This window comes from Nematolebias whitei, chromosome 11 (genome assembly GCF_014905685.2).
Source record: "Nematolebias whitei isolate Nwh7 chromosome 11, NemWhi1, whole genome shotgun sequence".
Taxonomy (NCBI): domain Eukaryota; kingdom Metazoa; phylum Chordata; class Actinopteri; order Cyprinodontiformes; family Rivulidae; genus Nematolebias; species Nematolebias whitei.
The window spans coordinates 18,843,536-18,860,075 of NC_056508.1; the positions used below are offsets into that span (position 1 = coordinate 18,843,536).

The 16,540-nt window shown below is 39.2% G+C and overlaps 1 protein-coding gene across 1 annotated transcript in view; it reads left to right on the forward strand.

Moving 5' to 3' along the window:
• nup210 (nucleoporin 210) overlaps positions 1 to 16,540 on the forward strand; it is a 39,105-nt gene that overhangs the window by 5,563 nt on the left and 17,002 nt on the right. Inside the window, exons 2-19 of the mRNA XM_037683967.1 lie at positions 962 to 1,101; positions 2,920 to 3,051; positions 4,450 to 4,546; positions 4,746 to 4,896; positions 6,757 to 6,889; positions 7,100 to 7,258; positions 7,365 to 7,433; positions 7,515 to 7,621; positions 7,745 to 7,885; positions 8,006 to 8,143; positions 9,142 to 9,297; positions 9,627 to 9,825; positions 11,185 to 11,330; positions 11,861 to 12,079; positions 12,170 to 12,343; positions 14,197 to 14,389; positions 14,587 to 14,693; positions 15,982 to 16,086. Of these exons, the coding sequence (XP_037539895.1) occupies positions 962 to 1,101; positions 2,920 to 3,051; positions 4,450 to 4,546; positions 4,746 to 4,896; positions 6,757 to 6,889; positions 7,100 to 7,258; positions 7,365 to 7,433; positions 7,515 to 7,621; positions 7,745 to 7,885; positions 8,006 to 8,143; positions 9,142 to 9,297; positions 9,627 to 9,825; positions 11,185 to 11,330; positions 11,861 to 12,079; positions 12,170 to 12,343; positions 14,197 to 14,389; positions 14,587 to 14,693; positions 15,982 to 16,086 (2,566 nt within the window). The remainder of the gene's footprint in view (positions 1 to 961; positions 1,102 to 2,919; positions 3,052 to 4,449; positions 4,547 to 4,745; positions 4,897 to 6,756; positions 6,890 to 7,099; positions 7,259 to 7,364; positions 7,434 to 7,514; positions 7,622 to 7,744; positions 7,886 to 8,005; positions 8,144 to 9,141; positions 9,298 to 9,626; positions 9,826 to 11,184; positions 11,331 to 11,860; positions 12,080 to 12,169; positions 12,344 to 14,196; positions 14,390 to 14,586; positions 14,694 to 15,981; positions 16,087 to 16,540) is intronic.

A 16,540-nucleotide genomic window follows, 5' to 3' on the forward strand; every position in this document is an offset into this window, starting at 1 on the left:
GTATTAACAGTCAGGACATTCTTATATTCTTATTAACAGTCAGGACAGCCATGGCAGATGCACAACAGAGTATTTCTGATCAATGTGTATTACTGCACAAATCATGATAACAAAACATATTTTACAATCCTTAGAAGAATGCACACTTAAGAATAGCATCTAGAATAGTTCTTGAGTAAAACTAATGGTATGCTACAGTTAACTGACCCTGCGTACACAATTTTGTTCCACCTCATGTACCACATGTGATGTGAATGACAATAAAGAACCTTGAACTGTTGTAGCAGCTGTTGCTGCATTTTCATTTTGCCACTTACCAGTAATTGGCTAGGCATAGTTAGTCATGGAGTTCCTCAGGGTTCAGTTCTTGGACCAATACTCTTTACCTTTTATATATGCTTCCATTAAGTAAAGTTATTAAACAACATGGGATACATTTTCATTGTTATGCTGATGATACACAGTTATACTTGTCCATGAAACCCAATGAATCCAGTCAGTTAAGACTACAAGCATGTCTTCATTCCTTCTTCCTGTTCCTCTCAAACCCATCCGGTCGAAGCAGATGGCCACTTGTCCTGAGCCTGGTTCTTCTGGAGGTTTCTTCCTCATGAGGGAGTTCTTCCTTTCCACTGTTGCCTTTATGCTTGCTGAAGATGAGAATCTGCGATGAAGTAAAACTCAAAGCAGTCTGCTCCTCAGATAAATAGTGTTATTAACTTACTTTTGAAGTATATGAATGTTTCTGTTCAGGGCCCTGAGAGGACGTCTGTTGTGATTTGGCGCTATATACATAAACTGAATTGAAAAACTGTCAATTCTTTTTTTTGTTTCAGAAACAAAAATAGACTGATTAATCAGTCTATCCCTAACAATACACAAATCATATGAAATGGCAGAGCGACCGTGAAGATCAGTTACTGTATATGATCTGTAATTTCTATGATCCTTGGTCTTCCAGGTCCTCCACCAGACCTGAAGTAGCGAGCATCCAGCCTGTGGATGAGGACAGTGCCAGAGGCTGCTCTCGCAGGGCCGTTCTGCAGGCTCTCTCCACCCAGCCCTCCAGACTGACCAGCATCATTTTAGCGGAAGATGTTGGTAAATACAAGAGTCCCTTTCAATCACCAAATTGAGATTAATGCTTAGAGTCGCTGCTGAAGATGATCACTCCTGGTGCTTTGGATTTGTGTCGGCCGCCTTTTCAGTGTGAAACGAGTTAACGAGTGTGCAGCATGCGTTTCTATAAAATGGTAAAATATGGTCTTTTAAAAGATCGTTTTTATTTGCTTTTGTAAAACGAGCACCATTTCCTGTCAGGTGAAAGATTAATGCATATTTCAGTCTCAGTTTATTCAAAAGAAAGAATTCTTTCAGTGAGTGACCATAGATTTCAGATATCACCTATGCAGAGTCAAGTGTTCCTCATGAGTACATTTATTAACGTGTTCTGAAGCCATACAGTGTAAAACATTTGAGGTTTGACTGATGAATCGCATTAAAAAAAGAGAGATTAAAGCGCATTGCAGATAATTAGAAATGATGAAACCAAAGTGAAAGATGCCTTTAAGAACTAATGGGAATCATGAATCATTAAACACAAAAATGATACATTTGAAGACGTGAAAATACTGGCTCACCTAGAATTTGGAGGGATGTGGAATTGATGGACTGTGATAAATTTGGATTCGATCGAGTCAAACTGAATTTGATTATGTAACAAAGGTGTTTTTTGAAGGAATTGGTGTGACTTACAGGTTAAAGAATTGATGATTTAACAGCTTGGCATTAGATAAATATGCTTTTTGTAATCAGAAAAATGACCACAGATATAAGGTGTGCTTGAGGTGCAGCTGAAGGAAGCTTGATGTCTTGTCTCGCAGTGTCATTTTAATATACTCACAACATTTCGTTTTATTTTCTTTTGTTTTTGCATGTCTCTGTGCTGAGAATCACTTGGTCCTGAGTTAATATCCGAGAGCCCCGGTAGTTTAAAAAAAACTTATGATTAAGTTTCAAATGCTTCTTGAATGTTTTATAACCTCGAGCACACACTGTTGTATTCATGTCATGTCCATTAGACAAGGGAGCTTGTTTAGGCAGAGGGATATTTCTTCATCAGTATGATGTGCAAGAGCTACTCTGGTTTTTTGGCAGAAGTCTCTGCACATAAATTTATTTTTAGTGTTAATAAATTATCCTTTATAACATATATTGAAGAGGACCGTTCGTAACACAAATTGTCCCCAACCAATTAATGACCTGTTTATCTAAATATTAACAGCTTCAGTTTGTCTTAAAGTCTATTTGGTGTCAAATGAACGGCCTTAAACCATTTCAAGGTGCCCTCTTACTGTGGACAGAACAGTATCTTTATTCTGCTTCAGGTTTTAAATTATGAAGTAATCCTAAAACTAGAGAAGAATGTCTAATGGTCTGTTTAATAACTATTGCCTTTCTGTTGCACAAAGCCTTATTTCAGTTCTTTCTATTTTTTTTTATTTTTTTTTATTTTAAAATGCTGTATTGCCATCGGAAGCTTGTGCAACGGTTTGAAGAAATAAAATAAAATCAAGGTATCATATTTGATTTTAAACCAGAAAACCAACACATTAGTACTTTCACATTTATCACAAACTTCTCTATGACAAAAATCAAAGTAGTCTGTTCAAACCACAGCCACAGACTTTGATTGTGATCTAATTCAGCCCAGCTGTTTTGCATGTGTGTGTATGATCTCTCACTTGTGCGATAACGCTGCTAACAGCCCAGAAAAGCCACAACATTTGATTGAAATGATAGAATATTCTGCAGAAGTAAAATCAGCCTTAGAGCTATCAATCTCCCCCTGGATATTCCTGGATATTTAAGAAAAAGGATGTTTTAGTGATTATGCCTTTTCCTCCCTCCCTTTTGCAGTTACAGGACAGGTTTTGCGTTGTGATGCAATTGTGGACATCATCAGCGACATCCGGATAGTCTCCACCACCAGAGAGCTACATCTGGAGGACTCTCCGCTGGCGCTTAAAATTCATGCACTGGACTCTGAAGGTGAGATGTTAGCTTTATCACATCGTAGCAACTCTCTAATTGAAGATGAGATGTCTAACTGCAGCCTAACTCTTTCTGTTGATGGCTCTAGATGGTTTGTTTTGTTAGCTTAGGCCAGGGGTCGGCAACCTGCGCATCTGGAGCCACATGCTGCTCTTTGGTTCCTCTGCAGCGTCTTTTTCAAGCTTTGACTAGGCCTGTCGCGATGAACAATAAATCAGTTAATCACATGATAAGTGAAAATTATCGACCTCGTTTTCATTTATCGGCTTTATCGCTTCTTCGTGTCTTTCTACTGAAGACACTGGATGACAAAAGGTTCAACTCCGGTGCTCTTCACTGACTCCTCCCCTTGTCTTTTCTTTAAAATCACGATTTTGGATCAAAATCACGATTTTGGATCGTTAAAAGCAGCTAAACTGAGAAGCTAAGCTACGAGCTAAGCTATCATGCCGACCTCGGGGATAAAACCTCTGTCTTGTCGAAGATCCAAAATTCACGGTTCAAACCTGTGCCTTTGTCTAAAAAGTTGTTTTTCTCTGCAAAAAGAAGCTGAGAACTTGTTTACTGATTTATTTTTATTTTTTAATTAAAAGCTTTGTGTGAAAAATGCTATGCTAAAGAGCTCAAACCACACCAAGCGGCCGCCATTTTGAGAACCGAAAAACAGGAACGAGAAACAGCCCATGTCACGTCAAGGGGCCTCCCTCCCATTTTCTTAAAGAGACACTACTCACTCCCTCACTATCCATCCTTCGGTTCAAACAGTCTTATACTGCCATCCAATGGTCAACAAAGATACTACACACAAAAATTAATTAACATTTCTTATTCAATTTAGATATTAGTAATTATTTTCAAATTTCAAACTATATTATAGTTTATCGCAATAATTTCTGAGACAATTAATCGCCCAGCAAAATTTATTGGGACCGGCCTAGCTTGGACCAAATCTGACATAAAAAAAAATAATTTTATTGTTTATACAAACAACAAAGAAGGATTACCGGTAGTTCAGTTTTTCCCTGTCATTTTTTTGCAAATATGTGAACACTAGAGCGAGTAAAGTAAAAACTGATTTATTTTATTTTATTTTTTCCCCTTGACAAGAATCTGGTATTTGTTGCAGCTCCAGACACGTTTACTAAAGTGAACAAAGACATAAAAATGACTCTTTTGATTGTGAAGGTTGCAGACCCGTGGTTTAGGTGTAGGAATACATTATAGTTTGTAAAATTGCAGAAATGCAGCGTGATCTTAACACATTTACCAGGAGCTAAGGTTTTTGTAACTATTGTGTGTTCCGTCCCAGGTTTCCTATCCCAGTTTTAGTTTGTTTTGGAATTTGTGTAATTAAAGAGTTGCAGTTTAAACTTCTTTTTGTGTGTTTTATTGTAGGAAACACCTTCAGTACTCTGGAAGGTCTGGTGTTTGACTGGACCTTAGTGAAAGATGTGGATGTGAATGGATTCACTGACTCTTACAATTCATTACGGTAATCTTTCTTGTGTTAATTCTTCACTCAGTAAACTGCCAGATGTCACTAAAACGATTCATAAAATGAGTTTGTTGTTGAATAAATACATAAATTTATTTGCATGTCTATGTAGTTGACATTTTGATTTATGTTGAAATTGTATTTGCTTGAAGCCAAATGAAAGAAGACGCTCCAAGTTGTTTTTTTTCCCCTTAAGGGTGCTTAAATTTTCTGAGTCCACATACACTCCTCCTGGATACATATCAGAAATGGAGCGAGTCGGGAAACAGGGCGATATTATCCTGGTGTCAGGACTGAAAACAGGACACGCCAAGCTCAAGGCCAAAATACAAGAACCTCTGTACAAGGTAAACTAAATACAAATGTTTTGTGCATTAGTCTTTACATTTTGTGGCGTTGCATCTAAACCATTTGAGTTTAGTTTGACTCCAACACCCTGAGACACAAATATAAAAATAACTAATGAATACATCATTTTAGAGTTTTGTGGGACACAAGAGTAATGTTGTCAGTTGAGTTGAACTTCACGCTTGTCAAAAAACTGAAATTCATATTTCACTTAATCAGCCTTAATGTTATATGTGAATATTCAATTAAATTTAATTAAAAAATACTTTATTAATCCCAAAGTGAAATTAAATGTTGTTGTAGCTCGTTATCCTCGTTTAATTAGGAGCTGTTACAGATGCTGATGGCTGTAGGCAGGAAGGATCTCTTGTAAAGGTCCGTTCCACAGCGGATCTGAAGAAACCGGCATCAGATACCGTCCACCCAGACTCGGCTGGCTTCTCGGTTCCTCCTGGCAGCAAGACCGCCTGAATGCTGGCCTGGACTCCTCCCAGAGCCATCTCAAGAACCTGAGCGGAGGCCACTCCTTCCAGCAGCCTGCTGTGCTCCTCATCGCTGTGAACAGCCAGCCGGCTGCAGGTGCAGGGGATAATCCTGTCCTGCTGTTACAAGCCGTGTTTCCTGGCGTCTCCAGGATCTCTGTGATCAGGCACTCGAGCACAGCTGGCAAGGAGACGGGAATGCATCTACGGCACCTTCTTTTCAACTTCCATTTGAGAATTGGGGCTGTAGATGAGATATTTGAGATTTTTGAGGTGTTGGTCAGCTGCTCCTGGTTGTAAAAAGAACACCTTGTTGTTATGGTTACGCATCATAACAAATGTCCAAAACTAAAAAAGTTTCAGTAAAAATCCTTCCTGCTGCACAGCATCCGATACCAGAGGAAACAATCATCACAAAAAATGCGATTTACATCCAGAAAAAGAGGAATGAAAGTTTCCAAAAACAAAATCTCAGAATTAAAGTAACAGAGCCGCTCCAACATGCAGCCATCCTGAGCAACGCCGTTCTAGAACATAATATAAAAATATATAATATAAAAATCAAGTCACTAAAGCTGCAACAACAAAAGTTGACTAAAGAAAACTGGGAGTTTGTGCAAAAGCCTTCACATAAAGCATGATTCATAACTTACATAGATTCATAACCCTGTATTCACTGGTTAACTGGTCATCATTAACTTCACGCAGACTCTCACACTGGTACATTTTCATCTTTAAATCACTTCTTGGTCTGCTGCCTTCATACATCTCCTCCTACATGTCTCTGCGTGAGTGCAGCTACAGCGTGCGCTCTCAGGACATTATTACCTGCAGTGTTCCCTCAGTGAGGACTGAACTTGGCAAAAGGGCCTTCTCCTACTCCGCTCCTGTTTCCTGGAATATCTTACAAAAAGATCTGAAGCTCTCGACCTTGACCTCTCTAAGTGTCTTTAAGAATCTGTTGGACACCTGGCAGGAACCAATGAAGACGTTCCTGTTTTTAGTTTTCTACATTCGCCTTAGATTCTACCTGTTTTTTGTTACTTTCCTTTTTTTTAGCCATCCTATTCGTTTAAAAAAAACCCTGCCTTTTTATACTTTATTGTTGTCGCTGTTGTCGATTGTTGTCATCTTTCTTTGTTGAAATCAGGTCTCTCTTGTAAATGAGTCCTCAAGGCTCAATGGGATTTACCTGTCTAAATAAAAGTTGAATGAAAAAACAAAGATGAAATGAATAAGTAAAAATAAATATTAGCTGTATTTTAGCTTTACTGGTTTGGGTTTTATACATTTCTGAACCCTAGCAAATTTCCTTTGCTTCATTAAGGCAGGAAATAAAAACTTTGTTGTACGGTAACCATGGTGTTCACGCCACAGGATGTGGGCGCTGCCGAGGTGAGACTGCTCATCTTGGAGAACATCCTGCTGAGTCCTGCGCACGATGTCTACTTGCTGGCTGGAACTTCTATCAGATACAGAGTCCTCAAGATAAGACAGGGCTCCATCACAGGTGCGCTTCTTTAAAATGCTCCACAAGTCCGTTGTTGTATCTGTTTCTGCATAAAGTAGTTTGTCCCGTTCAAGCATCTGTTAAACGGTGAAAAACCAAGGAAAATGTTTGTCACTGCTGAGTGGGAGCAGCTGTACTTTTTTTTTTTTCCAGTTTCGAATCACCGTGAGGTGCATAAATGTCATCCCTTATGCTTTTTCTTTAATTCAGAGCTGTCCATGCCCTGTGATCAGTATGAACTGCACCTTCAGAACAGTGTGCTTGGCCCCAATGCAAACCCAGACGTTGCTGTGGCCAGTCTGGATCACAGCACCTCCACAGTTACAGCTGTTCAACTGGGACACATTAATGTGGTGCTGGATCACAAGAGTATCCTTCTGACAAACTATAGCAGTTACTGTAGCTGCATAAATGTGTTGATGATGTCTGTGGAGTCTGCCTCAGCCTGCAGTTTCCCTTAGCGGCGTCTTTAAAGGCCTTCGAATGCAAGGAGTGTCTCGCCTACCCAACAGCACGCTCTTTGTTGTCGAACCAGCATACCTAGGTTTGTGTCTTTCTCCTTCAACACCCTGATAAATATTTCAATGTTTAAAGATTTTGCTGACCTACTTTTTTCTTTCTTTAGGTTTTAAAATTCATCCAGGAGACAGCTGGGTTCTTGAAACAGGCAGAGCGTACGATATTCTCATTGAAGTGTTTGATAAATCCGGCAACAAAATTTATCTCTCTGATGTGAGTGCATCCCAGTAAAATCACTTGGTTTAAGTAATTAAACACGACTGAACCTTCTGGCGCTGATAAAATGTAACAGAACTTTAAAAACACATCTGATTGTTGCTTGTTCTGATTCTACAGAATGTCCGCATCAATACTGTTTTCCCCGTGGAGTATTTTGAGATCCTGGAGACTTCTCTGAATGGATCATACCATCACGTCAGGGCTCTCAAAGATGGCCTAACTCTCATCGATGCCACGCTGAGAGCTGTTCAGGATGAAGTGAGTCGACCCTTTTCGGTTTGGAGTTCAGATGAAGCGTCGTCATCGCTTGAAGACTTCACCTTTCTTCCACTTCATTGGAGAGAACTTGATCATTTCCTGTGTTCTGTTTTGCTTCAGAGAGGAAGGGTCCATGCGTTGGCCAACCCCGTTCACAATGAGCAGGATGTGGAAATTTATAACCCCATAGTTCTCTCTCCCAGTATTCTCACGTTTCCATGGCAGCCCAAAGTTGGGGCTTATCAGTACACAATAAAGGTAATCGTTTCTTTTTCATGGTGCTTGAATGGGTTTAATTCTGATAATATAAAATATTACACTTTTTGAGGTGGACTTAAGAGGCTTAAATGATTACTTGTGTCAGATTAGTGCAGAGGTCTGTAACCTTTGCAATAAAAAGAGCCATTTATGCCACTTTGCTTACTAATTATATGATGTCCAGAGCTGCAAAACCTGCTACAACTGTGTACCATCAACTGGTGGCCCATGGACCACAAGTTTGTTGGAGATGGCTTTAATGACCAGTGGGGGTGATTTTATCAAATGATAAATGTCTAACTATTAATATTTATTTGATATTTTTACATTTTACTTCAAAATAAAAGACTAGATTCATGTAAAGAAAGAAACAAAGCTATATAATAATTCACAGTTTTATAAAAATTTAAACTCTGAACTCTGCAGGTTTATGTGAGTTCTCTTAACTGTTGAAGAATTAAGTTTCCTACTTAAAGCATAAAGTTAAAGACAGAATAAAATTAGGCCATTTAGATGGATATCCAGTTACATTTTGAAAAATAAAAATAAAAAACATTAATTTACTTTGACTTTGTTTTTTGTGTTTTTATTCTTAGTGCTATAAAAGTTACTCTCCATATTCCTTCTCAGTAACTTGTCTTAAAGTCCGAAAGACGCTGAGAGACTGGAAGTTAATTTAAAGTGGCTAACAAACTACTAGCATGATGTAGCCCACATGTTTAATGCCGTGTATTTGTACTATTCTTCACATATTTGAAAATGACAGGAAATCTGCTGAAACCAGACATTTTTATTGTTGGTAATAATTTCAATCAAATTCAGTTTTATTGTAGTTTTGGTCAAAGCCTGAAAGAGCCGCTGCAAAGAAACCAAAGAGCCACATGTGGCCCCAGAGCCGCAGCTTGCAGACCCCTGTATTAGTGCTAGATTTAAGAGTGAAACAAAATGAGTCATTTTATACGACAGTGATAACTTCTTTTCTCTGCTGCTCGTTGCAGGCGGCAGGTGGGAGTGGAAATTTCAGCTGGTCTTCATCCAATACAGCTGTAGCCACAGTGACCGTGAAGGGAGTTATGACCACAGTCAGCGACATTGGCGTCACTGCAATTTATGCTCACGATCTACGCAACCCTCTACACTTTGGTCAAATGAAGGTGAGTTGATGTGAAGAACTAAAACTGAATTTATGGAGACGGTTAGAGAGCATGTCCTCCACCTTATTTCCCAATTTTGAAACAGATTGATGAAGAGTAGTTATGTTGACAGATGGCTGAACTGCACTGAGCACATACCTCCACTTTGGCTTTTGTAATAGTGGAAGAAGCGCATGCATGCCATGTCAATGAATATTGCATAGATTTGGGGTCATTTCAGAAGTCGTAAAATAATCACAAATAACTGTCATTTTGCTCGACTTTCCTCGTTGTCTCATCAGTCCAGTTTTATTAAATATCTTTTGTTTCATAAATGTTTTGTGTTTTAGGTTTATGTTGTAGAGCCTGTTGCCATGGACTTTGCTCCTTGCCCAGTAGAAGCCAGGTTAGGCCTGGTTCTGGACCTGCCCCTCAGGATATTTGGCTTGCTGGAGGAGCTGGAGAGAGAGCGGGTCATGCTAAGTGACTGCTCCCACTTTGACCTGCAGGTTGAACAGGAGAACCATGGTGTCTTTGAATTACTAGATGGTAAGTAGTCCTGGTGATGCAATTAACTGTTACTAAAGAAGCATGAAAATTATAAAAATCACTTTATACATGGGTGAAAATGACCAAAAAGTATAACACAAAAACTTGTAAAGCATAAACTATAAAAAGCTGTCATGCACACTGTCAGGCCACAAAAACGTAAATATCAAGAATTCAAATATTTTATTGGAAAATAAATCCCTACTTAGACTGCTACCCCCGCGACCCGACCCCGGATAAGCAGAAGAAAATAGATGGATGGATGGATGGATGGATGGATAGATGGATTATAGTAAGAATTTTAAGTGGCTTTGGTTCACTAAGCTTTCTCAAAGTTAGATTTATGTAGACCAGAAGAGTACAGTGATCCCTCGCCTATCATGGGGGTTATGTTCCAGAGACCCCCGCGATAGGTGAAAATCCATGAAGTAGCGGTGTTATATTTATTTTATTATTAATATTTAAGGCTTTACAAACCCTTCCCACACTGTTATTAACCTTTCCCACTCTCTTATAAACACCAGTGTTTCCCCTACTATTATATAAGCAGGGCACCCCGCCCTGTCAACAGAACCGAGCAGCCTGCCCACCGAACCAAACTGCATCGAAACGACCCCCCCCCCCCCGGTCAGCACTGAGGTAGCGCTTAGCTAGCGGCGCGCAATACAGGTGCGCTAGCTAAAAAGCTAAAGGCAGCGCTCACTCTGCCTCGGTACAAACAGTGCACAGCTCTGATGTTCTCCAGTTCTCCCCACCCCGTCGACTTAAATCACGGACAAGATGAGCGCCCTGCCATGGCAAGTTATCTTCTAGGGGAAACATTGCACTTCATATGCTCTTAAACACATTGGCGATCGCGATGACAATGAGATGAATGCACAGTAGTGCACAGCATGTACAAGTACACACAATGTAAAAAATACTGGCTTTAAAAACCCCACAATATGAGAGGGACTACTGCATAAAATAATAAAATATTTGAAATGAGTCAGCTTTTGTACAAATTCTTCAGCTCGTCCCCCAAAAACTCCCAACGAGGTTGACTGTGTGTGAAAATGACCTTGTTCTCCTCAAACCACCTTTTTTTTTTTTAACAATCTGTTATTTCAAAGCTCAAGTTTGAATAAAGAATGAGAAGGACATAATTCTTTAAAGTGTCATAAGTTATTTTGGTTTTTATCTCAACCTTTCTCTCTAAAGTTCTATGTGCTAGATGTATCACGATTCATAAAAAAGATGTCTCTGCAGCACTGTGTGACTGAAGACCATCAGTATCTGTCTGAACATTTTTTACTCGTACATTGTGGTTTTGAATTATTTCTCTCTGGTTTTGTCCAACCCTGCTTCCTGTTTGTCCAGGGAGGCTGGCTCCAGGCCAGAACCACTGCAGTGGAGTTCGAGCCAAGGCCCAGTCTCCGGGGTACACGGTGCTTACTGTCAGCTACACTCATGGCAATGTTCACCTCAGTGCCAAGATCACCATCGCTGCCTACCTTCCTCTCAGAGTGAGTCCTGAGCTCCTACACTTTCAGGAATTTACTAATGATGAACACTTGACCAAGATGTTTGGCCTCATCTGTTCATAATTAATATTTGAGTTTTTCACGTTTGATGTTCTTTTAAAGAATTGAGAGATTTTAGCTTTTGTGACAGTGTGGGACTAAACGTGCATGTTGTATACGTCACAAGTATCTTGAATAAAATGTAGCAGGTGCAGGGTTAACATTTTAACTGTGATTGGGTTGAATTTTTTTAATAAAGCACCAAGAAATTGTCTTTCCTGAAAAAACAGTGTACACATTTATACAAGTAAATATTTTTGAAAAATGATTCTTTTCCCAATAAAGTTTTTATTTTGGGTTTCATTTGTGCATTTTATTATTCATTAAACTCGTTCCTTTTTTTTAATCTATTGAAACCTTTTTTAGATTTGATTTCAAATGTTTTCTGGTGTAGTTGGATCTTTGGTCTTGATAATCTGTCGACATTTGTTTTATCTGTTGGACTTTTCATTCATGTTGTTGTTGTTGTTCAGGCAGTTGATCCTGTGTCTGTGGCCGTGGTTACTCTGGGATCTTCTAAAGACATGTTGTTTGAAGGAGGACCACGGCCCTGGGTTTTAGAGCCTTCAAAGTTCTTCTGCACTTCAAGAGCTGAGGATGAGTCCAGACTGAGCCTTACTCTGACTGCTCCTTCATCTCACAACTACAATCAGCACTGGCTCAGAGCGACCTGCAGGGGCCTAGGGGAGCAGGTTGGTGCAACTGAATCCAAACACGTGCACATAATTTACTTATTGGTTGTAGATGTTTACGAGCTCATCGGACTTTTTGCTTGTCTTCAGGTGCTTGAGGTGACTGTGGGGAACAAGGCCAGTGTGACCAATCCATTTCCTGCTGTGGAGCCAGCTGTGGTCAAGTTTGTGTGTGCGCCTCCGTCACGCCTCACTCTGGTTCCAGTTTACACGAGCCCACAGCTGGACCTGACCTGCCCACTGCTCCAACAGAACAAACAGGTGGTGAGTCTCTTCTGAAGGTTTTATCTGTGTCGACAAGTACCGTTATTTGTTTTACTAATCTTGACCTGTGCTGCTGTTGGTAAATTTATTGAGTGAAAGTCATTTTAGTGTTTGTAGAACTGTAAACTTTACTGGTAAGTAGGCCTGTCACGATAACAAATTTTGCTGGGCGATTAATTGTCTCAGATATTATTGTGATAAATGATAATATTGTTTGAAATTTGGCAATAAGTAATTATTGTCAAATTAATATAACTAATTGTTATAGTAGGAATGCGCTATATAAACGGTACACGGTAGAAACGATAGAAATTTATCCGACGTTATAGATCTGTCTTCTACTGGCTAACCGCAGTAATGCTGTGTCTGATGTAAAATCAGAGCTGTCAGATTTAATCGTTACTTGTTTTGATTTGGAAACTGTGTGCAAGTGGCGTTAGTCTTTTCTTCGAGAGCTAAGTAGCGAAGCTACAAGCTAACTACGCCCGGCTTGCCGTAGTGTTGCCGTATTCTGACGAATGCGCAAAACTCTGTGTTCCGTCAAAAGTTTTTTTTGTTTTTTTTTTCCATCGAAAGTTAAAGTAAGCGTTGGTCATCTTTAGAGAAACCTGCTCTGTGATCTGTGAAAAGAACGCTGTGTTGTGTGATTTTACTGCGAGACCCTCTGGTCAAAGCCACAGACTCATTTTGTGTCAGCTCTCCATTAAAGCTGAAGGCGTCGCCCACTAGAGGGTTGGAGGGTGAAGTGTTTCAGTGTAAAATGCTGCTCTGATGCTGTTCATTTCTTAAGTGAAGACTGGAAACTGTTAAGAGTTAACAATATATTATTTTGTTGAAAACATATGGCTAAAACTACATTTGATATATTCTGCACTGTTTTGCACTACAAGAAAGAAGCCTAATACTTGATTTGTTTATTATTTTAAAACTCTATGGACCTAGTAGTGACATTTTTTTAATTCAAAATATATGACAGCAAAATGACACCCTGTGCTTTTTTTTTTTCCTTTTGCAAGTTTTATACCAAAAACATATCACGATATATATCGTTATCGCCACTCTTCACAATACATATCGTGATATGAATTTTATGTCATATCGCACATTCCTACCGGATAGCAGTGTAAGACTGTTTGACCTGCAGGATGGATAGTGAGGGAGCGAGCAGTGTGTGTCTCTAAGAAAAATGGGAGGCCCCTTGACGTGGCATGGATTGTCTCTCTTCGGTTCTCAAAATGGCAGACTCTTGGTGTGGTTTGAGCTCTTTAGCATAGCATTTTTCACACAAAGCTTTTAATAAACAAATCTGTAAACAAGTTCTCAGCTTCTTTTTGCAGAGAAAATCTTTTTACACCAAGGCACGGGTTTCAACCGTGAATTTTGGAGCTTGGACAAGACGGAGATTTTTTTTCCCCCAAGTCGGCCTGTTAGCTTAGCTCGTAGCTTAGCTTCTCAGCTTAGCTGCTTTTAATGATCCAAAATCGCAATTTTAGACGGTTAAACAGATTTTAAAGAGAAAGGGAGGGGTCAGTGAAGAGCACCGGAGTTGAACTTTTTGTCATCCAGTGTCTTCAGTAGAAAGAGAGAGACACGAAGAAACGATAAAGCCGATAAATGAAAACGAGGTCAATCATTTTCATTTATCATGCGATTAATTGATTTATTGTTTATCGCGACAGGCCTACTGGTAAGCTAATGTTCGTTGACTTATAGCCAACTTTAAGACAGGTTTAGGACAGGAGTCGGGTTTCCTTACTGTGTTAATGAATAATAAGAAGCTGTGCTTTTTAAGCAGAAATTTCAAAAATTTAAATAATACTTTTTTTAAACAATTTATTTCCTCCTTTACCCAGGTCCCTGTTTCAAATTATCGTAACCCTATTTTGGACTTGGCTGCCTTTGATCAACAAGGGAGGAAGTTTGACAATTTCAGCTCTCTGAGCATGTTGTGGGAGTCCTCAAAGCAGTCCCTGGCCAGTATCGAGCCCAGTATGCCCATGGAGCTTCAACAATTGGAAGATAACAACAAACAGATGAAACTCCATGGTAATAATTGTATATATTTTTCTTATTAATGGACTGTGGCTGTTTAGCAAATAATAGAAAAGATAGACATGATCTCTTAGTAATTACAGTACATTTTGTTTTGCTTACTGTTTTATTTTGTTGATGAATTATGAGTTGGTGTTCATGTAATTGATTTTTTTTTTTTTTTCTTTTTGGGGGACTTTCATCGATGGCAGGCCGTCAGACAGTTCTCGTCCACCAGCAGACAGGAGTAGCTGCCATCACAGTAACAGCTCTTGGATATCAGGTTCCACATCTTGCAGCAGCTAAAGTTCCCAGTCCAGTAAGTCAAACCAGTGACACAACTTTAGGTGATCAGATGATCAGGCTTTCGCTTTCGCTTTCTGTTAGAAACCAAAAGCTCTTTAAAATACCTGCATGTGTTTGTTATTTTAAAAGCTGTTGATCCTGTGTAAATTACTTTAGAAATCACTTTTCCTTCTCTGTCAAGTGTTTGGGTTCTGGAATAATTGTTCCACAGTGAAAATCTGACTCTTCTGTTTTCATATGTAATCCCATTCAACCTTGATATATTTTTTAATTTCCTTTTTTTCCCCCAGTCATTCCATCCATCCATTTTCTTTACCCGCTTATTCCATTTTGGGTCACGGGGGTCGCTGGTGCCCATGTCCAGCAATCACTGTGCGAGGGGCGGGGTACACCCTGGACGGGTCGCAAGTCCATCACAGGGCCACATAGAGACAAACGAGACAAACAACCATTCACTCTCTCATTCACACCTAGGGACAATTTAGAGTTACCAATCAGCCTAACATGCATGTTTTTGGTCTGTGGGAGGAAACCAGAGTACCAGGAGAAAACCCACGCATGCACGGAGACCCAGTCATTCCAACATGTTGTAATCAGTATTGTTTATTTAACATGATGAATCGTGGTTGTGTCTGTTAAGAGAGAGATCCTTCTAAATGGCTGTCAAGCATAGTGCGCATGTGACCAGAACGGTTTTTATATCTTCAGCTCTCGACAAAATTCCTAGTCAAGCTTCCTGAGCCGTCACAGAGACTTCCTTGTAGTTGTATTTTCTGGCTCTACCTGTTTATTCACAACCTAAGAGAGGCTTCACCTTTGTGGCAGCCAAGAACTCTTTATCATCTAGAATTTTATTTATTATCTATTAAACCTAAACTTCCCCTTCTCTCCTCTGGTCAGTTGTTCTGTTGTGCAGATGTGAATTGTTTGCTGTAAGTATCAAACAGAGATTTTTTTTAGATTTGTTTGTTCAAACATTGGCAGCTTAAGGTGGCAGTTGTTTTGGATGTGATTATATGTAAAATAAACCATCTTCTAGTGATTTATTTGACTAGATAAAGCATTAATTAATAATTAGCTTTTCTAAATGATTTAATGACGTGGAGAGTAAATGCAAATGTGTTTCCAGATATGAAATATAGATGTGAACAGCTACACATGATTTTAATGCCACATGATTTTCTGTTTCTATGATTTTTTTTCCCCTCTTACACAGCTTTAACTTGCATATTGTTTATGTATTAATTAATTGTTAAAGAAATATCACTAACTGTTTGAACCCGTGTTCCTGCTCTGGACAGTATGACCCTCTGACGCCTGTCTCTGCCACACTGGAGCTTCTGTTGGTCGAGGATGTGAAGGTTTTTCCTGATACTGTGACCATATACAACCACCCAGATGTGCGGGTAAGAAACACAATGGTGACCGCAGTGAACTGTCACGTCACTGTTTGTGCTTCACTCTCTGAGAGTCACAAGCACAGACACGATCACTTTCTGGCATGTTCAATGAAAACTCAATAAATGTTTCATCAAGATGTTTTCTTTGTTTGGTGGCTCATTATCTGGGTAACCTTAATGTTGATCTCTGCGCTCAGCAGTGACGATTACACATTTGATTTTAAAGTTTGCTAAATCATAAAAACAGTCTGTCTGTAGAGGTCAGTTTGTTTCTTAAAGTATATACTAAGCACAGTAATGTAAATGTTCATTAAAAACATTGTCTAGACAAAAATCATAATTTTTGTTTACATTGTAACTGGTTATATAAAATAAAAAATAAAAAAATGCTGCTTTTTAAATAATAATTTTCTGTGGTTAATTTTTGTACCATTGAATTGTTTTTATTGTTTTCCTCAAT